At 36.6% G+C, this 20,396-nt stretch overlaps 2 protein-coding genes and 1 pseudogene across 2 annotated transcripts; all 3 read left to right on the top strand.

Annotated features, from left to right (window-relative positions):
• Window positions 1-1,401: 1,401 nt before the first annotated feature.
• LOC117207107 lies at window positions 1,402-4,792 on the top strand. The gene is made up of 4 exons (XM_033446985.1): window positions 1,402-1,419; window positions 2,331-2,457; window positions 3,065-4,529; window positions 4,579-4,792. Exons 1-4 carry the CDS (start codon window positions 1,402-1,404, stop codon window positions 4,790-4,792), a joined length of 1,824 nt encoding a protein of 607 aa, XP_033302876.1.
• An 89-nt stretch (window positions 4,793-4,881) lies between these two features.
• LOC117207106 lies at window positions 4,882-5,528 on the top strand (annotated as a pseudogene).
• A 9,583-nt stretch (window positions 5,529-15,111) lies between these two features.
• On the top strand, window positions 15,112-19,601 carry LOC117207108. Its single transcript, XM_033446987.1, has 3 exons — window positions 15,112-15,129; window positions 16,025-16,151; window positions 17,010-19,601. Exons 1-3 carry the CDS (start codon window positions 15,112-15,114, stop codon window positions 19,475-19,477), a joined length of 2,613 nt encoding a protein of 870 aa, XP_033302878.1. The 3' UTR covers window positions 19,478-19,601.
• The last annotated feature ends 795 nt before the right edge of the window (window positions 19,602-20,396 follow it).

Genomic DNA, 20,396 nt, shown 5'->3' with positions numbered 1-20,396 from the left:
AAAAATTCACATTTTTGTTTCAGATATATGAAATTGCAATTTCATATAGAACTGATTAAACGATTCACTTAATTCTTATTACAGTACTTTACTATACAGTAATTTATTATTTTCATAGTGTGTGATGTTTACTGAAATATTGTAGCAAGATAGAATTATATTTCGCTGCGAGTATTCGATATCCAGTTTTATATTTTATTTATAATTTCGTACAAGATTGTAGTCTTAATTCAAACAAGTATTAAACTGAAATATTAACTTCGCATGCGACACGAAAATGGTATGGAGAGGTCATCCGACCCGCAAAATGTGACAGTCGGACAAGCATTGAATGTCACGTCGATTCCTCTTCCTCGTCTGTGGTAAAATTATTTTAAAAATAGGAAAGACGCGCCTCATAAAGAATTATACTGCTTATCTACTTACACTACATTATCTACTTAAACATTACTGTTAATTACGCATGTATAAATAAATTAAATATTGAAGTACTTATTAGGAACGGATTAATGCTTCTAGGAAGCATTGCTTTTTAGCAGTAAAGCTACTCTACATAACCACTCACCAGACTTACAAACGTTCCATCTAGATCCTGTCCCATCAAATTTGAAAAACTCTACCTGATAGAACATCTAATTTAATTTCAATACTATAATTAGAAACCTAAAGGTGTTTTCTAAGCCCTGCCTAATACATACAAATCCGAACATAGCAAAGGCACAGAGTGGCTTCATAATTCTTACCGATAAAGAATATAAAGAGTCCCTTCAACCTAGCTATAAAAAATGTAAAGGTTTCCTTATAAACCCAAATGCTATAATATTATAGTATTGTAATGTTATAAATTCAAATGCTGCATTGTGATCGCAACGTAGCCGATGTTGTAACATAGAACAAAAATAACTAATAGACGAAGATGTGTAATTATTTTTGCTCATTTTAATTTTTATATTATAGGAAATACGTATCATATAATAGTTGGCGTTCGACTGTTCTAACATTATAATTAAGATATTTCCTAGATATAATATGTACAAAAACATTATTGTTCCTATCTCGGAATATTTAAAATTAATTCGTTACATTTAAACATATATAACAAGGAGAATTAGAAGTGTTTATGTGTTGAAATAATGTCGACTGTATGTAAAGGGGAAGTAGCCCCAGAAGTACCCAGTATAGTTGTGGCAGTCGTGTAAATCGATCAAGTCAATACGAAATCCGCAAATCGCGAGATTCAGTGTAAAGATTTCTTACAGTTGTTCTTTTTTGCGATAGATAACTACCCCAGGACATTCGTGCATTTTTTAAATAATTATGAGTGAAGTGAATCCTACAAATTGAATTATTGAAAATCTATCGTGATTATATAATTGCGTAAAAGTACTTATTTTTGGCAGCATGTCCGAGAGTACAACGGTAAGCATTTAATATGATTATATGATAAATATTTTTGAAATAAACGGCTAGAAATTAAATATCGCCGAATAACAAATCCTAAATTCTAATTCAACGAGAATATAAAAAATAGCGTCTGTTTGAGGTACCTATTTTCAGCGAATTTAACTATTATTCTTTTATTTCCAAATAGAGATTGGAATCCATAGCATTTAAAGTTTTGATTCCTACGTCTCTATTTAAAGTTTTGGCACATAATGAAATGTATTAACATATCGTGTCGATAATACCAAAAAACCGTCTGAACCTTCGAGTATGATTCGATATTTAAAAGTCACAATAATCTCACATCTTTGACCCTGTGTCTTAATCGATCGCGATCATTTAAAATTTTCAATCTTTCACCCTGATTTAAACCGTCACGACCCACCAACACATAAAGCTCACAGCTTAAAACCGTAGCGTCCTATAAACATCGAATCACATTCGAAGGTTCAAACTGTTCTTCGGTATTATCTCTACGACATGTTAATATATTTCATTATTTAGAAAAGATATTTAAGAAACGTATAAAAACATTACAAATTATCATTGATTTGGAGGACACTCAAAGGAAAAGATTGTAGAAGAAAGTTTTCAAAAGCACAAATAACCATTAGCAAACGTCAGTGAAAAACTCAAGTACGTCTTCTATCTAGAATAACATCAAATAACATCAACAATATTTTAATGCTGTTGATAGAAATATCATAAATTGTACTTCCATTAGGATAGGGGAAAGAAAATTTTTTAATTACCTTGAAATAATGTTAATATTTAAATACATCTCGATATCTTTTCCGTGGTTTGGAATTCGCTCAAAAGATTGATTACACTATCTACTTAGAAAAAAATTATGATTTCTATTCTTAACAAAGGTATCTGTTTTCCAGGTTCCTAGGAACTCTCCTGGTTACTCGCCTGAGGGCGGAGGTTTAGATCCTGATCGATCATCTCCGCAAGGGAAATGTCCTAGTCCCTGCATCTTACAAAGCCGGCAATTTCTAGCATGTATTTCCGGTTAGTTTTCACTCTTGAAAATACGTCAAGTACTTATCCGTTATTTTAATACGCAGAATGCAATTTCCTTTCAACCCTCGAATTGAAGTTTCATAGTGATGTTCCTAAATTATTTTTTACTTGTATCGACTTGCGTACCATCGTTTAAAGTTGCATTTCTATTCCATCCTACATTACGATAAATTTAACATTTCGATTCAGATATTCATCGCACTGATGCTTTGTTATATCATAAACCGAATGCGGACTTTTATATATTTATGAGAAATCTGAAAGCAATGTTCATTATTACACATTAGTATACCTAGACCTATCGCAATTCTTTAACAAATTTTACTTCACATAGTATTTTACTTAATGCACTTATAATGCGAATTGATTAACAGATAAATATTAAAATAGCTAAGAAATAAAACTAGCGGAAAGCATTCGTGCTAACATCGCGCAGAGTTCATTTACTTATAGCCTCCGGTATGTATTGATTATAAATATATTAACAGTATAAGTTAAAAGTACAAATTTCCAAACATATATGCAGTGTAATTATGAAACGACCGCACTACAATTAACATATGCTATATATAGCAATAACTGTTTCTCATTCCAGGAACGATAACCATGTGCTTGGTCGGTACAGTCTACGGATGGACAAACTCTTCATTTGTCCCTCTAACAAGTGGAATCGGCGACGTGCCGCTAAGGTTAACACACGACGAATATTCATGGAGCGTTTCTTTGACAGTACTTAGTTCAATGATCGGTTCACTTCTGGCTGTGCAGTTGGCCGATCGCATCGGTCGTAAATACTGCCTTGTTGCATGCAGCATAATGTTCACCATAGGCTGGCTCGACATGTACTTCGCAACTTCTGTGCGAACGCTATACTTTGCCCGGGGGATTCTCGGTATAGGCATCGGTATAGCTCGCACGATAAATCCCATGTTCGTGTCAGAAGTCGCCGACATCAAACGCAGAGGACAATTGAGTACTCTGATCGCAGCGAACGTACATTTCGGGTCACTACTAACCTACGTTACTGGCTCGCTGACGTACACGTCACACCTGCTGGCTCTTGCAGGAATATCCGCTATATCAATCTTGCTGCTCATGTGCTTACGCGAAACTCCGTATTTCTTGGTGGCAAAAGGTAAAAGGGAGCAAGCATGCAAGTCGATAGCATATTACAAAGGCATCGAAGATCCTGACCAAGTGAATGTCGTACTACGTGACCTACGCGCAGAAGCCAGATACGGATTAGACCTACGATCCAGGAGAGACTTACCCCCACCGTACAGTACCCTTTTCCCCCTACAATCAACTAGAGATTTACCCCCACCGTACAGAAGCAATTTACCCTCACAATCTATACGCGAAACACACTCAGACCCCACACGGGAAGTAGTAGGCACAGAAGCCACGTCCGATTTAAACTTACCATCCAGTAGCGACTCACACTCACAATCCATAACCTCAGTACACTCAAAATTCAAATGCGAAGTACGTAAACAAGCCACGGGCGAATTACGCGTAGAATACTCGCGCGTCTCGCACGGACAACAACTCCAAACCACGCGCGAATTACACTCACAATCCGCAAGCGACCTGCACCGGCCCCCGACAAGCCAAATACACCCAGACCCCACATGCGAAATACACCAAGCATCCACAAGCGAAAAGCATCCAGAAGCAACAAGCGAAATACACCCAGAAACTACAAGCGAAATACTTCCGGAAACCACAAACGATATACACCGACCATCCACAAGCCAAATAAACCGACCAACCACAAGCGAAATACCTCCAGAAATCACAAGAGAAATACACCCAGAAGCAACAGGCGAAATACACCCAGAAACCATAAGCGGAAAACACCAAGAAGCAACAAGCGAAACACACCCAGAAACCACAAGCGAAATACACCCAGAAACCACAAGCGAAATACACCCAGAAACCACAAGCGAAATACATCCAGAAGCAACAAGCGAAATACACCCAGAAACCACAAACGAAATACACCGACCATCCACAAGCCAAATACACCGACCATCCACAAGCGAAATACCTCCAGAAATCACAAGAGAAATACACCCAGAAGCAACAAACGAAACGCACCCAGAAACCACAAGCGAAATACACCCAGAAACCACAAGCGAAATACACCCAGAAACCACAAACGAAATACACCGACCATCCACAAGCCAAACACACCGACCATCCATCAGCCAAATACTCCCAGAAACGAGAAGCGAATTACACTCACAAGCCAGAAGCGATTTACACACACCAACCAGAGTGGATTCACGAGCATCAACGGCCATGTCTGAGCCATACATAGATGTAACTAAATATACCTGTTTAGAAAAGCTGCGAGCAATACTACGACGAAGCAACAAGACAGCTCTGTTTATCATGCTTGGCTTGATCATGACACAACATCTTAGCGGTAACGTCACCGCTACGCAGCACCTGCGAGATTTCATTAGCAGAAAAGCGACCTCTATGGGTCTAAACGACATATTGATTTGTGTCGAGCTTATCCGCCTTTTATCTAGCTATTTAACCGCGTTTATAGTGGATAGTTGTGGAAGAAAAAAACATGTGACTCTGACTACGGCTGGGACGGGGTATATATCGATTATTTTATCAATGACTTTTCTCGCACCTGATGATATGTCTGACAAATCCTTCGTGTCTTTTCTTCCCCTTATCTTTTTAATTCCGCATCTAGTAGTGTTTCACATTGGTTTAGGTACGTTACTCAATGTTTTCCTATGTGACTTATTTCCTACGAAACTGATAGGCTTTGTTGGTGCCATCGTTGTGATTTTCGATGGTATAATTGGTTTTACCGTGTCGAAAGTGACTCAAGTGATTGCCGATAATATAGGAGCGTTTGGGAATTACGCGTTCTTCGCGACATCATGCTGTATGGTATTTCTGATGACGACCTTATGGTTACCGGAAACAAGAGGAAAAACATATAACGAGATTGAAGCGCTTCTAGCTAGTGAAATTTGGATTCATTGAATGAAGAAGTTCGAACCGATGAAATGGATATTCGTAAAATATGACAGGAAAAATTGCACCGTACGTCCGTGGCACGGTGTCTACATACTCGGAATATTTTATTTCTCATTTTTATTAGTATAACGATAAAGATCTACAATTTTATCACGATATGCAATTTCTGTAGTAACGGAGTTCTATTCGTTTGTACGTGTAATTTTAGAATTGTGTCTAACAAAGGTAGTGGTCATTTACAAACATATGTATTGCATAAATTGACTTGCATTGAACTCAGAGGAATACATGTTCTCGAACTAAACTTTTTATCCATTTCATAACACGAACAATGTAACAATACCAATTAACTCGAGATAATTGAACAAAAGTTAGCAAGAGTAAGAAAAGTAATATATTAAAAAATGACAAGGTGACATAATACTGACAAGAACAGTTTTCTATATCTCAGCTGTTACCTATGCTGTTATTTTTTGTGTTGCAATATATAACATATGTATATCACATATACATATGCTAATATTGTCACAATAAACAGCAGGTATGCTGAAAAAGTCAGTATTTATGGCGAAATTAATATAATATAATTAACATAATACATTGATAATAAGTAGTAATATTACATTGAGCTTGTCTCTGATAAGCATATGTACATACATGTACAATTATATATGTTTAATACATGGACTCTTCGGTGTTATATTATAGTTATTACTGAAAAATATTTGAATATGTCAGTTTGAATATTATAGTAATTACTGTATCATAACACAGCGATGAACATCTAGCCTTGTCCAGCAGAAATTCTATCGGACTGATGAATGTTATCTTCGGTAAATTATGGCTATAATAATAGTGTTCAGTTTAGAAATTTATAATATTTCCTACTTTTAATATACGATAATTTACGCGAAAAATGTAGTATCGACAATTTTATAAATTTTTGTCTATCAACAATTATGTATTTATTGTATATCTTTTAAACAAATATCTTCCTTATTAAAAAGCTACAAGAAACATGGAAACATTACTATCTATATATAAAATCACAAACAAGATATTGAATGTTCTATTTTATTTGAGTTATATTATAGACGAATTTATTACAGACACCCCTAGTGGAAATTAATTACAGGAGTCCGAATGAAGACGATTCAACTGTAATACCAAATACCGCTAAGGTCCTAAACCTGCGTCATGCTAGATCGGTTAAGTCGAGAACGATATTAACATGGTAAGAAAACCACCGAGTTCACTGGGTAAATTACTCGGAATACCAACTTTCTCTTCTACGGTAACATCACCCCCTCTTTTTCCCCAAAAAATTACTGATTTTGCATAAAAGAATTCGGACAAATCCTTTTTTGCCATTCATTTGAAAAATATTAGTTCCTTGATCGTTATGGAAAACAAACAACAAAAACATCTTGAAGAACGATCGAAGCGGAAATTTAAAACTGAAAGTAAAGATCGAGTTAAACCTAAAACTAAATTACAGTTATATTATAATTCTCTGTGAGATGGTAATTTGTATATGTATCGATATTTCACACATTCCTTATTATAAAAACGCGACTAGACGTGACAATACATGGGACTTTGTGTCCCGTGAAATACATCGAAAAATATCAGTGTTTTTCATGCTCCCTACGATTCATAACGCTGCGTCGCGACGATTCTAATTATCTGAAAAGGGTACTCGCTAATGAAAACGAAGAGGAAACTTCCGCAAGCAAAGGTTGGATATTCTAATAATAAAAAATAATCTATGCTCTCAAATCCACCGAATGACAAAATTCGCAATCACTTAGTTGCAAACTAAGTCAATGTATACAAGAGTCCGGTGATTCTTTGAGTCGTGAGCCTGAACGCAATATTATTCGATATAATTCAGACGAGTGCACAAGGAATCGAGCAATACTGTATACATTCACAAAAATTATAGATACGATGCAAGTGTACCGTGTGCACGGAGATGCAGATGCATGGAGGGAAAATGATTTGGGCGAAGCATTTCTCTACTGAGGAAATTTCAAACGAAGAAGTGTTTCGACACGTGAGAGATCGTAGAAAATACGACAGTTGCAGTGGGAAACATCGAAATAGAGCGAAAGTAAAGAGAACAAGAATTGCCGCGATAAAGAAAGCTATGCTCCAAGAAATTCAAGATAATTCAAATACTGGAATATGATCGCAACGCAGCTGATGTAGCAACATAGAACAAAAATGACTAATAGTCGAAGCTGTGCAATTATTTTCGCTCATTTCAACTTTATATTATAGGAAATACGTACCATATAATAGTTGGCATTCGACTGTTATAACATTACAATTAGGATATGTCCTAGATATAATAAGTACAAAAATATTATTGTTCGTATGTCGGAATATTTAAAATTAATTCGTTACATTTAAACACATAACAAGGAGAATTAGAAGTGTTTATGTGTTGAAATAATGTCGACTGTATGTAAAGGGGAAGTAGCCCCAGAAGTACCCAGTATAGTTATGGCAGTCGTGTAAATCGAACAAGTCAATACGAAATCCGCAAATCGCGAGATTCAGTGTAAAGATTTCTTACAGTTGTTCTTTTTTTGCGATAGATAACTACCCCAGGACATTCGTGCATTTTTTAAATAATTATGAGTGAAGTGAATCCTACAAATTAAATTATTGAAAATCTATCGTGATTATATAATTGCGTGAAAGTACTTGTTTTTGGCAGCATGTCCGAGAGTACAACGGTAAGCATTTAGTATGATTATATGATAAATATTTTTGAAATAAACGGCTAGAAATTAAATATCGCCGAATAACAAATCCTAAATTTTAATTCAACGAGAATATAAAAAATAGCGTCTGATTGAGGTACCTATTTTCAGCGAATTTAACTATTATTCTTTTATTTCCAAATAGAGATTAGAATCCATAGCAATTAAAGTTTTGATTCCTACGACTCAATTAAAAGTTTTGGCACATAATGAAATGTATTAACATATCGTGTCGATAATACCAAAGAACCGTCTGAACCTTCGAGTATGATTCGATATTTAAAAGTCACAATAATCTCACATCTTTGACCCTGTGTCTTAATCGACCGCGATCATTTAAAATTTTGAATCTTTCACCCTGATTTAAACCGTCACGACCCACCAACACATAAAGCTCACAGCTTAAAACCGTAGCGTCCTATATATATCGAATCACATTCGAAGGTTCAAACTGTTCTTCGGTATTATCTGTACGACATGTTAATATATTTCATTATTTAGAAAAGATATTTAAGAAACATATAAAAACATTATAAATTATCATTGATTTGGAGGACACTCAAAGGAAAAGATTGTAGAAGAAAGTTTTCAAAAGCACAAATAACCATTAGCAAACGTCAGTGAAAAACTCAAGTACGTCTTCTATCTAGAATAACATCAAATAACATCAAGAATATTTTAATGCTGTTGATAGAAATATCATAAATTGTACTTCCATTAGGATAGGGGAAAGAAAATTTTTTAATTACCTTGAAATAATGTTAATATTTAAATACTTCTCGATATCTTTTCCGTGGTTTGGAATTCGCTCAAAAGATTGATTACACTATCTAATTAGAAAAAAATTATGATTTCTATTCTTAACAAAGGTATCTGTTTTCCAGGTTCCTGGGAACTCTCCTGGGTACTCGCCTGAGGGCGGAGGTTTAGATCCTGATCGATCATCTCCGCAATGGAAATGTCCTAGTCCCTGCACCTTACAAAGCCCGCAACTTCTAGCATGCATTTCCGGTTAGTTTTCACTCTTGAAAATACGTCAAGTACTTATCTGTAATTTTAATACGCAGAATGCAATTTCCTTTCCACCCTCGAATTGAAGTTTCATAGTGATGTTCCTAAATTATTTCTTACTTGTATCGACTTGCGTACCATCGTTTAAAGTTGCACTTCTATTCCATCCTACATTACGATAAATTTAATATTTCGATTCAGATATTCATCGCACTGATGCTTTGTTATATCATAAACGGAGTGTGACTTTTATATGTTTATGAGAAATCTGAAAGCAAAGAAATGTTCATTATTACACATTAGTATACCTAGACCTATCGCAATTCTTTAAAAAATTTTACTTCACGTAGTATTTTACTTAATGCACATATAATGCGAATTGATTAACAGATAAATATTAAAATAGCTAAGAAATAAAACTGGCGGAAAGCATTCGTGCTAACATCGCGCAGAGTTCATTTACTTATAGCCTCCGGTATGTATCGATTATAAATATATTAACAGTATATGTTAAAAGTTCAAATTTCCAAACATATATGCAGTGTAATAATGAAACGACCGCACTACAATTAACATATGCTATATATAGCATTAACTGTTTCTCATTCCAGGAACGATAACCATGTGCTTGGTCGGTACAGTCTACGGATGGACAAACTCTTCATTTCACCCTCTAACAACTGGAATCAGCGACGTGCCGCTAAGGTTAACACACGACGAATATTCATGGAGCGTTTCTTTGACAGTACTGAGTTCAATGATCGGTTCACTTCTGACTGTGCAGTTGGCCGATCGCATCGGTCGTAAATACTGCCTTGTTGCATGCAGCATAATGTTCACCATAGGCTGGCTCGACATGTACTTCGCAACTTCTGTGCGAACGCTATACTTTGCCCGGGGGATTCTCGGTATAGGCATCGGTATAGCTCGCACGATAAATCCCATGTTCGTGTCAGAAGTCGCCGACATCAAACGCAGAGGACAATTGAGTACTCTGATCGCAGCGAACGTACATTTCGGGTCACTATTAACCTACGTTACTGGCTCGCTGACGTACACGTCACAGCTGCTGGCTCTTGCAGGAATATCCGCTATATCAATCTTGCTGCTCATGTGCTTACGCGAAACTCCGTATTTCTTGGTGGCAAAAGGTAAAAGGGAGCAAGCATGCAAGTCGATAGCATATTACAAAGGCATCGAAGATCCTGACCAAGTGAATGTCGTACTACGTGACCTACGCGCAGAAGCCAGATACGGATTAGACCTACGATCCAGGAGAGACTTACCCCCACCGTACAGTACCCTTTTCCCCCTACAATCAACTAGAGATTTACCCCCACCGTACAGAAGCAATTTACCCTCACAATCTATACGCGAAACACACTCAGACCCCACACGGGAAGTAGTAGGCACAGAAGCCACGTCCGATTTAAACTTACCATCCAGTAGCGACTCACACTCACAATCCATAACCTCAGTACACTCAAAATTCAAATGCGAAGTACGTACACAAGCCACGGGCGAATTACGCGTAGAATACACGCGCGTCTCGCACGGACAACAACTCCAAACCACGCGCGAATTACACTCACAATCCGCAAGCGACCTGCACCGGCCATCCACTAGCCAAATACACCGGCCCCCGACAAGCCAAATACACCAAGCATCCACAAGCGAAAAGCATCCAGAAGCAACATGCGAAATACACCCAGAAACCACAAACGATATATATCAACCATCCACAAGCCAAATAAACCGACCATCCACAAGCGAAATATCTCCAGAAATCACAAGAGAAATACACCCAGAAGCAACAAGCGAAATACACCCAGAAACCATAAGCGGAATACACCAAGAAGCAATAAGCGAAATACACCCAGAAGCATCAAACGAAACGCACCCAGAAACCACAAGCGAAATACACCCAGAAACCACAAGCGAAATACACCCAGAAACCACAAGAGAAATGCACCCAGAAACCACAAACGAAATACACCGACCATCCACAAGCCAAACACACCGACCATCCACAAGCGAAATACCTCCAGAAATCACAAGAGAAATACACCCAGAAGCAACAGGTGAAATACACCCAGAAACCATAAGCGGAATACACCAAGAAGCAACAAGCGAAATACACCCAGAAGCAACAAGCGAAACACACCCAGAAACCACAAGCGAAATACATCCAGAAGCAACAAGCGAAATACACCCAGAAACCACAAGAGAAATACACCCAGAAACCACAATCGAAATACACCGACCATCCACAAGCCAAATACACCGACCATCCATCAGCCAAATACTCCCAGAAACGAGAAGCGAATTACACTCACAAGCCAGAAGCGATTTACACACACCAACCAGAGTGGATTCACAACCATCAACGGCCATGACTGAGCCATACATAGATGTAATTAAATATACCTGTTTAGAAAAGCTGCGAGCAATACTACAACGAAGCAACAAGAGAGCTCTGCTTATCATGCTTGTCTTGATCATAACACAACATCTTAGCGGTAACGTCACCGCTGCGCTGCACCTGCGAGATTTCATTAGCAGAACAGCGACCTCTATGGGTCTAAACGACATATTGATTTGTGTCGAGCTTATCAGCCTTTTATCTAGCTATTTAACCGCGTTTATAGTGGATTGTTCTGGAAGAAGAAAACATCTGTTTCTGACTACGGGTTTGACGTGGTATACGTCGATTCAATTAGCACTGTATTATGTCGCACCTGAACATTTATCTGATTCATCCATCACGTTTTTGTTTCTCTTTATCCATTTAATTCTGCATCTAGTAGTGTTTCACATTGGTTTAGGTACGTTACTCAATGTTTTCCTATGTGACTTATTTCCTACGAAACTGATAGGCTTTGTTGCTGCCAGCGTTGTGATTTGCGATGGTATAATTTGTATTACCGTGTCGAAACTGACTCAAGCGATTACCGATAATACAGTAGCGTCTGCGAATTACGTGTTCTTCGCGACATCATGCGTTGTGGCATTCGTGACGATGTTCGCAAGCGTACCGGATACAAGAGGAAGAACATATCGCGAGATTGAAGCGCTTCTAGTTGGTGAAAATTTGAATGGACCGAATGAAGAAGTTAGCAGCGATGAAATGGATAGTAGTGAAATATGACAGGAAAAATTGCACCGTACGTCCGTGGCACGGTGTCTACATACTCGGAATATTTTATTTCTCATTTTTATTAGTATAACGATAAAGATCTACAATTTTATCACGATATGCAATTTCTGTAGTAACGGAGTTCTATTCGTTTGTACGTGTAATTTTAGAATTGTGTCTAACAAAGGTAGTGGTCATTTACAAACATATGTATTGCATAAATTGACTTGCATTGAACTCAGAGGAATACATGTTCTCGAACTAAACTTTTTATCCATTTCATAACACGAACAATGTAACAATACCAATTAACTCGAGATAATTGAACAAAAGTTAGCAAGAGTAAGAAGAGTAATATATTAAAAAATGACAAGGTGACATAATACTGACAAGAACAATTTTCTATATCTCAGCTGTTATCAATGCTGTTATTTTTTGTTTGCAATATATAACATATGTATAAAACATATACATATGCTAATATTGTCACAATAAACAGCAGGTATGCTGAAGAAAGCAGTATTTATAGAGAAAATAATAGAATATAATTAACATACCACATTGATAATAACTACTTATATTACATTGTGGTTGTCGCTGATAAGCATATGTATATGCATATGCAATTATATATATATGTAAGACATGGTCTCTTCGGCGTTATAATATAGTTATTACTGAAAAATAATTGAATATGTCAGTTCGAATATTACAGTAATTACTGTATTATAACATAGTGATAAATACCTAACCTTGTCCAATAGAAATTCCATCGAACTGTTGAATGTTATCTTCAGTAAATAATGGCTATAATAATAGTGCTCACTTCAGAAATTTATAATATTTCCTACCTTTAATATACGATACTTGACGCGAAAAAATAAATATCGACAATTTTATAATGTTTTGTCTATCAACAATTATGTATTTATTGTATATCTTTTAAATAAGTATCTTCGTTATTAAAAAGCTACAAGAAACATGGAAACATTACTCTCTATATATAAAATCACAAACAAGATAGTGAATGTTCTATTTTATTTAAGTGTTATAGACAAATTTATTACAGACACCCGTAGTGGAAATTAATTAAAGGAGTCCGAATGAAGATGAGTCAACTGTAATACCAAATACTGCTAAGATCCTAGCCCAACACCATGGTAAAGCGGTTACGTCGAGAACGATATTAAAATGGTAAGAAAACCACCGAGATCACTGGGTAAAGTACTCTGAATAGGGACAATCTCCTCCACGGTACCATAACCCCTTCTCTTTCCCAAAATATTACTGGCTTTGCATAAAAGAATTCGGACAAATCCTTTTTTGCCATTCATTTGCAAAATATTAGTTCTTTGATCGTTATGGAAAACAAACAACAAAAACATCTTTAAGAACGATCGAAGCGGAAATTTAAAACTGAAAGTAAAGATCCAGTTAAACCTAAAACTAAATAACAGTTATATTATAATTCTCTGTCAGATGGTAATTTGTATATGTATCGATATTTCACACATTCCCTATTATAAAAACGCGACTAGACGTGACAATACATGGGATTCTGTGTCGCGTGTTCTGAAATACCGACATCGAAAAATATCAGTGTTTTTCATGCTCCCTAAAATTCATAACGCTGCGTCGCGACGATTGTAATTATCTGAAAAGGCTACTCGCTAATGAAAACAAAAAAAATGATAATAAAGAGGAAACTTCCGCAAGTAAAGGTTGGATATTTTAATAATAAAAAGTAATCTATGCACTCAAATCTACCGAATGACAAAATCCGCAATCACTTAGTTGCAAATCGATAGCACAAAGCCAATGTATACAAGATCCCGGTGATTCCTTGAGTCGTGAGCCTGAACGCAATCTTATTCGATAAAATTTGTGACCAGTGCACCAGGAATCGAGCAATACTGTACACATTCACAGAAATTATAGATACGATGCAAGAGTACCGTGTGCACGGAGATGCAGATGCAGGGAGGGAAAATAATTTGGGCGAAGGGTTTCTCTACTGAGGAAATTTCAAACGAAGAAGTGTTTCGACGCGTGAGAGATCGTAGAAAATATGTTTCAGTAGGAATCGACGAAATTGAGCGAAAGTAAAGAGAAAAAGAATTTCCGCGAAAAAGGAATCTATGCTTCAAGAAATTACAGATAATTCAAATGCTGCATTATGATCGCAACGTAGCCGATGTAGCAAATGAAACAAAAATATATAATAGTCAAAGCTGTGCAATTATTTTTGCTGATTTTAATTTTTACATTATAGGAAATACGTATCATATAATAGTTGGCATTCCACTGTTCTAACATTATAATTAGGATACTTCCTAGATATAATAAGTACAAAAATATTATTGTTCCTATCTCGGAATATTTAAAATTAATTCGTTACATTTAGACATATAACAAGGAGAATTAGAAGTGTTTATGTGTTGAAATAATGTCGACTGTATGTAAAGGGGAAGTAGCCCCAGAAGTACCCAGTATGGTTGTGCCAGTCGTGTAAATCGAACAAATCGATACGAAATACGTAAATCACGAGACTCAGTGTAAAGATTTCTTACAGTTGTTCTTTTTTTGCGATAGATAATTACCCATGATCATTCGTGCATTTTTTAAATAATTATGAGTGAACTGGATTCTACAAATTGAATTATTGAAAATCTATCGTGATTATATAATTGCGTAAAAGTACTTATTTTTGGCAACATGTCCCAGCGTAGGACGGTAAGCAGTTAATGTGAATATACAATATATATTTTTAAAATAAACCATTAGAAATTAAATATCGCAGAGTAACAAATTCTAATTGAATGAGAATATAAAAAAAGCGTCCGTTTGTGATACCTATTTTCAGCGAATATAACTATTATTCTGTTATTTCCAAATAACAGAGACGAATCCATAGCAATTAAAGTTTTGATTCCTACCACTCGATTAAAAGTTTTGGCACATAATGAAATGTATTAGCATATCTTGTCGATAATACCAAAGAACCGTCTGAACCTTCGAGTATGATTCGATATTTAAAAGTCACAATAATCTGAAATCTTTGACCTTGCGTCTTGATCGATCGTGATCATTTAAAATTTTGAATCTTTCAGCCTGAATCAAACTGTCACGACCCACCAAAACATAAAGTTCAAAGCTGAAAACTGTTACGTCTTATAAATATCGAATCATACTCGAAGGTTCAAACGGGTTTTCGGTATTATCTATACGACGTGTTAATATATTTCATTATTTAGAAAAGATATTTAAGAAACATATAAAAACCTCTGAAATTATCATTGATTTGGAGGATACTCAAAGGAAAAGATTGTAGAAGAAAGTTTTCAAAAGCACAAATAACCATTAGCAAACGTCAGTGAAAAACTCAAGTACGTCTTTTATCTTTAATAACATCAAAGAACATCAAGAATATTTCAATGCTGTTGACAGAAATATCATAAATTGTATTTCAATTAAGATAGGAGAAAGAATAAATGTTGAAATAAGGTTAATATTTAAATACTTCTTGATATCTTTTCGGTGGTTTGGTATTCGCTCAAAAGTTTGATTACACTATCTAATTAGAATAGAATTATGATTTCTATTCTTAACAAAGGTATCTGTTTTCCAGGGTCCCACGATCTCTCCTCAGCACTCGCCTGAGGGCGGAGGTTCAGATCCTGACGGTTTATTTTTTCTATGGGAATGTCATAGTTTCTGCGGCGAACAACGCCGGCGATTGCTGGCATGTATTGCCGGTTAGTTTTCACTCTTGATAATACGTCAAGTACTTATCTGTAATTGTAATACGCAGAATGCAATTTCCTTTCCACCCTCGAATTGATGTTTCATAGCGATGTTCTTAAATTATTTCTTACTTGTATCGACTTGCGTACAATCGTTTAAAGTTGCACTTCTATTCCATCCTACATTACGATAAATTTGACATTTCGATTCAGATATTCATCGCACTGATGCTTTATTATATCATAAACCGAATGCGGACTTTTATATATTTATGAGAAATCTGAAAGCAAAAAAATGTTCATTATTACACATTAATATACATAGACCTAACGCAAGTCTCTAACAAATTTTACTTCACTTAGTATTTTACTTAATGCACATATAATGCGAATTGATGAACAGATCAATAATAAAATAGCTAAGAAATAATACTAGTGGAAAGCATTCGTGCTAACATCGCGAAGAATCCATTTACCTATAGCCTGCGGTATGTATTAATTATAAGTATATTAGTGTTAAGGTATAGAGAGGATTCGGGAAAATAAATAATTTACTTTATTCACACACAACAGCTATACATATATATTACACTCTGAAGACCTCGATTATCTTCTTACACGCACGCTTGTTGTCAACATACTATTCTAGATTCTTCTAACTGTTACCAATTGTCTATTGTCTTAAGTGAGACCTGAACTTCCTCTGACGGTTACACACATTGACATGTACAGTATAATGTATCATCTACCTAACAATTAGTAGTATATATTAAAAATACAAATTTGCGTAAATATTCGCAGTGTAATTATAAAACAACCGCACTACAATTAACATGTGCTATATATAGCATTAACTGTTTCTCATTCCAGGAACGATAACCATGTGCTTGGTCGGTACAGTCTACGGATGGACAAACTCTACATTTCTCCCTCTAACAACTGGAATCGGCGACGTGCCGCTAAGGTTAACAAACGACGAATATTCATGGAGCGTTTCTTTGACAGTACTTAGTTCAATGATCGGTTCACTTCTGGCTGCGCACTTGGCCGATCGCATCGGTCGTAAATACTGCCTTATTGCATGCAGCATAACGTTCACCTTAGGCTGGCTCCACATGTACTTCGCAACTTCTGTGCGAATGCTATACTTTGCCAGAGGGATTCTCGGTATAGGCGTTGGTATTGCCCGCACGATAAATCCCATGTTCCTGTCAGAAGTTGCCGACATCAAACTCAGAGGACGCCTGGGTACTTTAATCGCAACGAACGTATATTTCGGGTCACTAGTAACCTACATTCAAGGACTCGCGCTGACGTACACGTCACACCTGCTGACTATTGTAGGAATATCCGCTATATCCATCTTGCCGCTCCTATACATACGCGAAACTCCGTATTTCTTGGTGGCAAAAGGTAAAAAGGAGCAAGCATGCAAGTCGATAGCATATTACAAAGGCATCGAATATCCTGATCAAGTGAGAGTTGAACTACGTGCTCTACGCGCTGAAGCCAGATACGGATTACACCAACAATCCAGGAGAGATTTACCCCCACCGTTCAATATTAATTTGCCCGCGTCATCAAATGACGATGATCCCCCACCGTACGATACCCTTTTCCCCCCACAATCAATTACAGATTTACCCCCACCGTACACAAGCAATTTACCCTCACAATCTATACGCGAAACACACTCAGACCCCACACGGGAAGTAGTAGGCACAGAAGCCACGTCCGATTTAAACTTACCATCCAGTAGCGACTCACACTCACAATCCATAACCTCAGTACACTCAAAATTCAAATGCGAAGTACGTAAACAAGCCACGGGCGAATTACGCGTAGAATACTCGCGCGTCTCGCACGGACAACAACTCCAAACCACGCGCGAATTACACTCACAATCCGCAAGCGACCTGCACCGGCCCCCGACAAGCCAAATACACCCAGACCCCACATGCGAAATACACCAAGCATCCACAAGCGAAAAGCATCCAGAAGCAACAAGCGAAATACACCCAGAAACTACAAGCGAAATACTTCCGGAAACCACAAACGATATACACCGACCATCCACAAGCCAAATAAACCGACCAACCACAAGCGAAATACCTCCAGAAATCACAAGAGAAATACACCCAGAAGCAACAGGCGAAATACACCCAGAAACCATAAGCGGAAAACACCAAGAAGCAACAAGCGAAACACACCCAGAAACCACAAGCGAAATACACCCAGAAACCACAAGCGAAATACACCCAGAAACCACAAGCGAAATACATCCAGAAGCAACAAGCGAAATACACCCAGAAACCACAAGAGAAATACACCCAGAAACCACAAGCGAAATACATCCAGAAGCAACAAGCGAAATACACCCAGAAACCACAAGAGAAATACACCCAGAAACCACAAGAGAAATACACCCAGAAACCACAAGAGAAATACACCGACCATCCACAAGCCAAATACACCGACCATCCACCAGCCAAATACTCCCGGAAAGGAGAAGCGAATTACACTCACAAGCCAGAAGCGATTTGCGCACACCAACCAGAGTGGATTCTCGAACATCAATGGACATACCTGGGCCATACATGGATTTAACTAAATATACCTGTTTAGAAAAGCTGCGAGCAATACTACAACGACCCAACAGGAAAGCTCTGTTTATCATGCTTGGCTTGATCATGGCTCAACATCTTAACGGAAACTTCACCGCTACGCAGTACGTGCAAGATATCATTAGCAGAAATGCGACCTCTATATCTGGATATAGCGTGATGATTTTTATGGAGCTTATCCGCCTTTTATCTGGCTATTTAATCGCATTAAGAGTGGATTCGTGTGGAAGAAGAAAACTTTTAATTGTGTCTGCGACTGGGACGATTTATATATCGTTTCTTTTAACATTCTATTTTTACTCAGCTAAACGTAGGTCTATCGATTCCGCCATGTCTTTTCTTCCCATTTTCCATTTTCTTTCGCATCAAGTAGTGTTTCACATTGGTTTAGGTGTATTACCCAACGTTTTCCTATGCGACTTATTTCCTACGAAACTGATAGGCTTTGTTGGTGCCATCGTTGTGATTTTCGATGGTATAATTGGTTTTACCGCGTCGAAACTGACTCAAGTGATTACCGATAATATAGGAGTGTTTGAGAATTATGTGTTCTTCTGGATATCATGCTTAATTGCATTAGCGATGATGTTCTTATGGGTACCGGAAACGGGAGGAAAAACATATCGCGAGATTGAAGAGCTTCTACTTGGTGAAAATTTTAATTCTTTGAATGAAGAAATTAGCACCAATGAAAGGGATACTCGTAGAATATAACAGGAAGAATTGCACTGTACATCCATGGCGCGGTGTCTGCTTTCTCGGAATATTTTACTTCTTATTTTTAGTAGTATAACGATAAAGATCTTCAATTTTATCACTATATGCAATTTCTGTAGTAACGGAGTTTTACACGTTTCTAAGTGTAATTTTAGAAATGTGTCTAACAAAGCTGATGGTCATTTACAAACATAGGCATCCTATAAATTGACTTGCATTGAACATAGAGGAACACATGTTCTCAAACTAAGCTTTTTATCCATTTGATAACACGAAAAATATCAATTAACTCGAAATAATTGAACAACAGTTTGCAAAAGTAAGAAAAGTAATATATTAAAGAATGACAAGGTGACATAATACTGATAAGAACAATTTTTAATATCACAGCTGCTACCTATACTGTTATTTATTGTGTTGCAATATATAACATATGTATAAAACATATACATATGCTAATATTGTCACAATAAACAGCAGGTATGCTGAAGAAAGCAGTATTTATAGAGAAAATAATAGAATATAATTAACATAACACATTGATAATAACTACTTATATTACATTGTGGTTGTCGCTGATAAGCATATGTATATGCATATGCAATTATATATGTTTAAGACATGGTCTCTTCGGCGTTATAATATAGTTATTACTGAAAAATAATTGAATATGTCAGTTCGAATATTACAGTAATTACTGTATTATAACATAGTGATAAATACCTAACCTTGTCCAATAGAAATTCCATCGAACTGTTGAATGTTATCTTCAGTAAATAATGGCTATAATAATAGTGCTCACTTCAGAAATTTGTAATATTTCCTACCTTTAATATACGATACTTGACGCGAAAAAATAAATATCGACAATTTTATAATGTTTTGTCTATCAACAATTATGTATTTATTGTATATC

This window comes from Bombus bifarius, unplaced genomic scaffold (genome assembly GCF_011952205.1).
Source record: "Bombus bifarius isolate JDL3187 unplaced genomic scaffold, Bbif_JDL3187 scf7180000008021_frag, whole genome shotgun sequence".
NCBI classification, from domain to species: Eukaryota; Metazoa; Arthropoda; class Insecta; order Hymenoptera; family Apidae; genus Bombus; species Bombus bifarius.
Note: the sequence above shows the minus strand (reverse complement) of the source record. Positions and strands in the feature narration are given on the sequence as shown.

What these genes read in the sequence shown, in the direction of transcription:
- LOC117207107 (XM_033446985.1), top strand. An exon ending in ATTTCTAGCATGTATTTCCG is followed by an intron (nt 2,458 to 3,064) that starts GTTAGTTTTCAC and finishes TTCTCATTCCAG; the next exon opens with GAACGATAACCATGTGCTTG. An exon ending in AGCGAAATACCTCCAGAAAT is followed by an intron (nt 4,530 to 4,578) that starts CACAAGAGAAAT and finishes CACCCAGAAACC; the next exon opens with ACAAGCGAAATACACCCAGA.
- LOC117207108 (XM_033446987.1), top strand. An exon ending in ATTGCTGGCATGTATTGCCG is followed by an intron (nt 16,152 to 17,009) that starts GTTAGTTTTCAC and finishes TTCTCATTCCAG; the next exon opens with GAACGATAACCATGTGCTTG.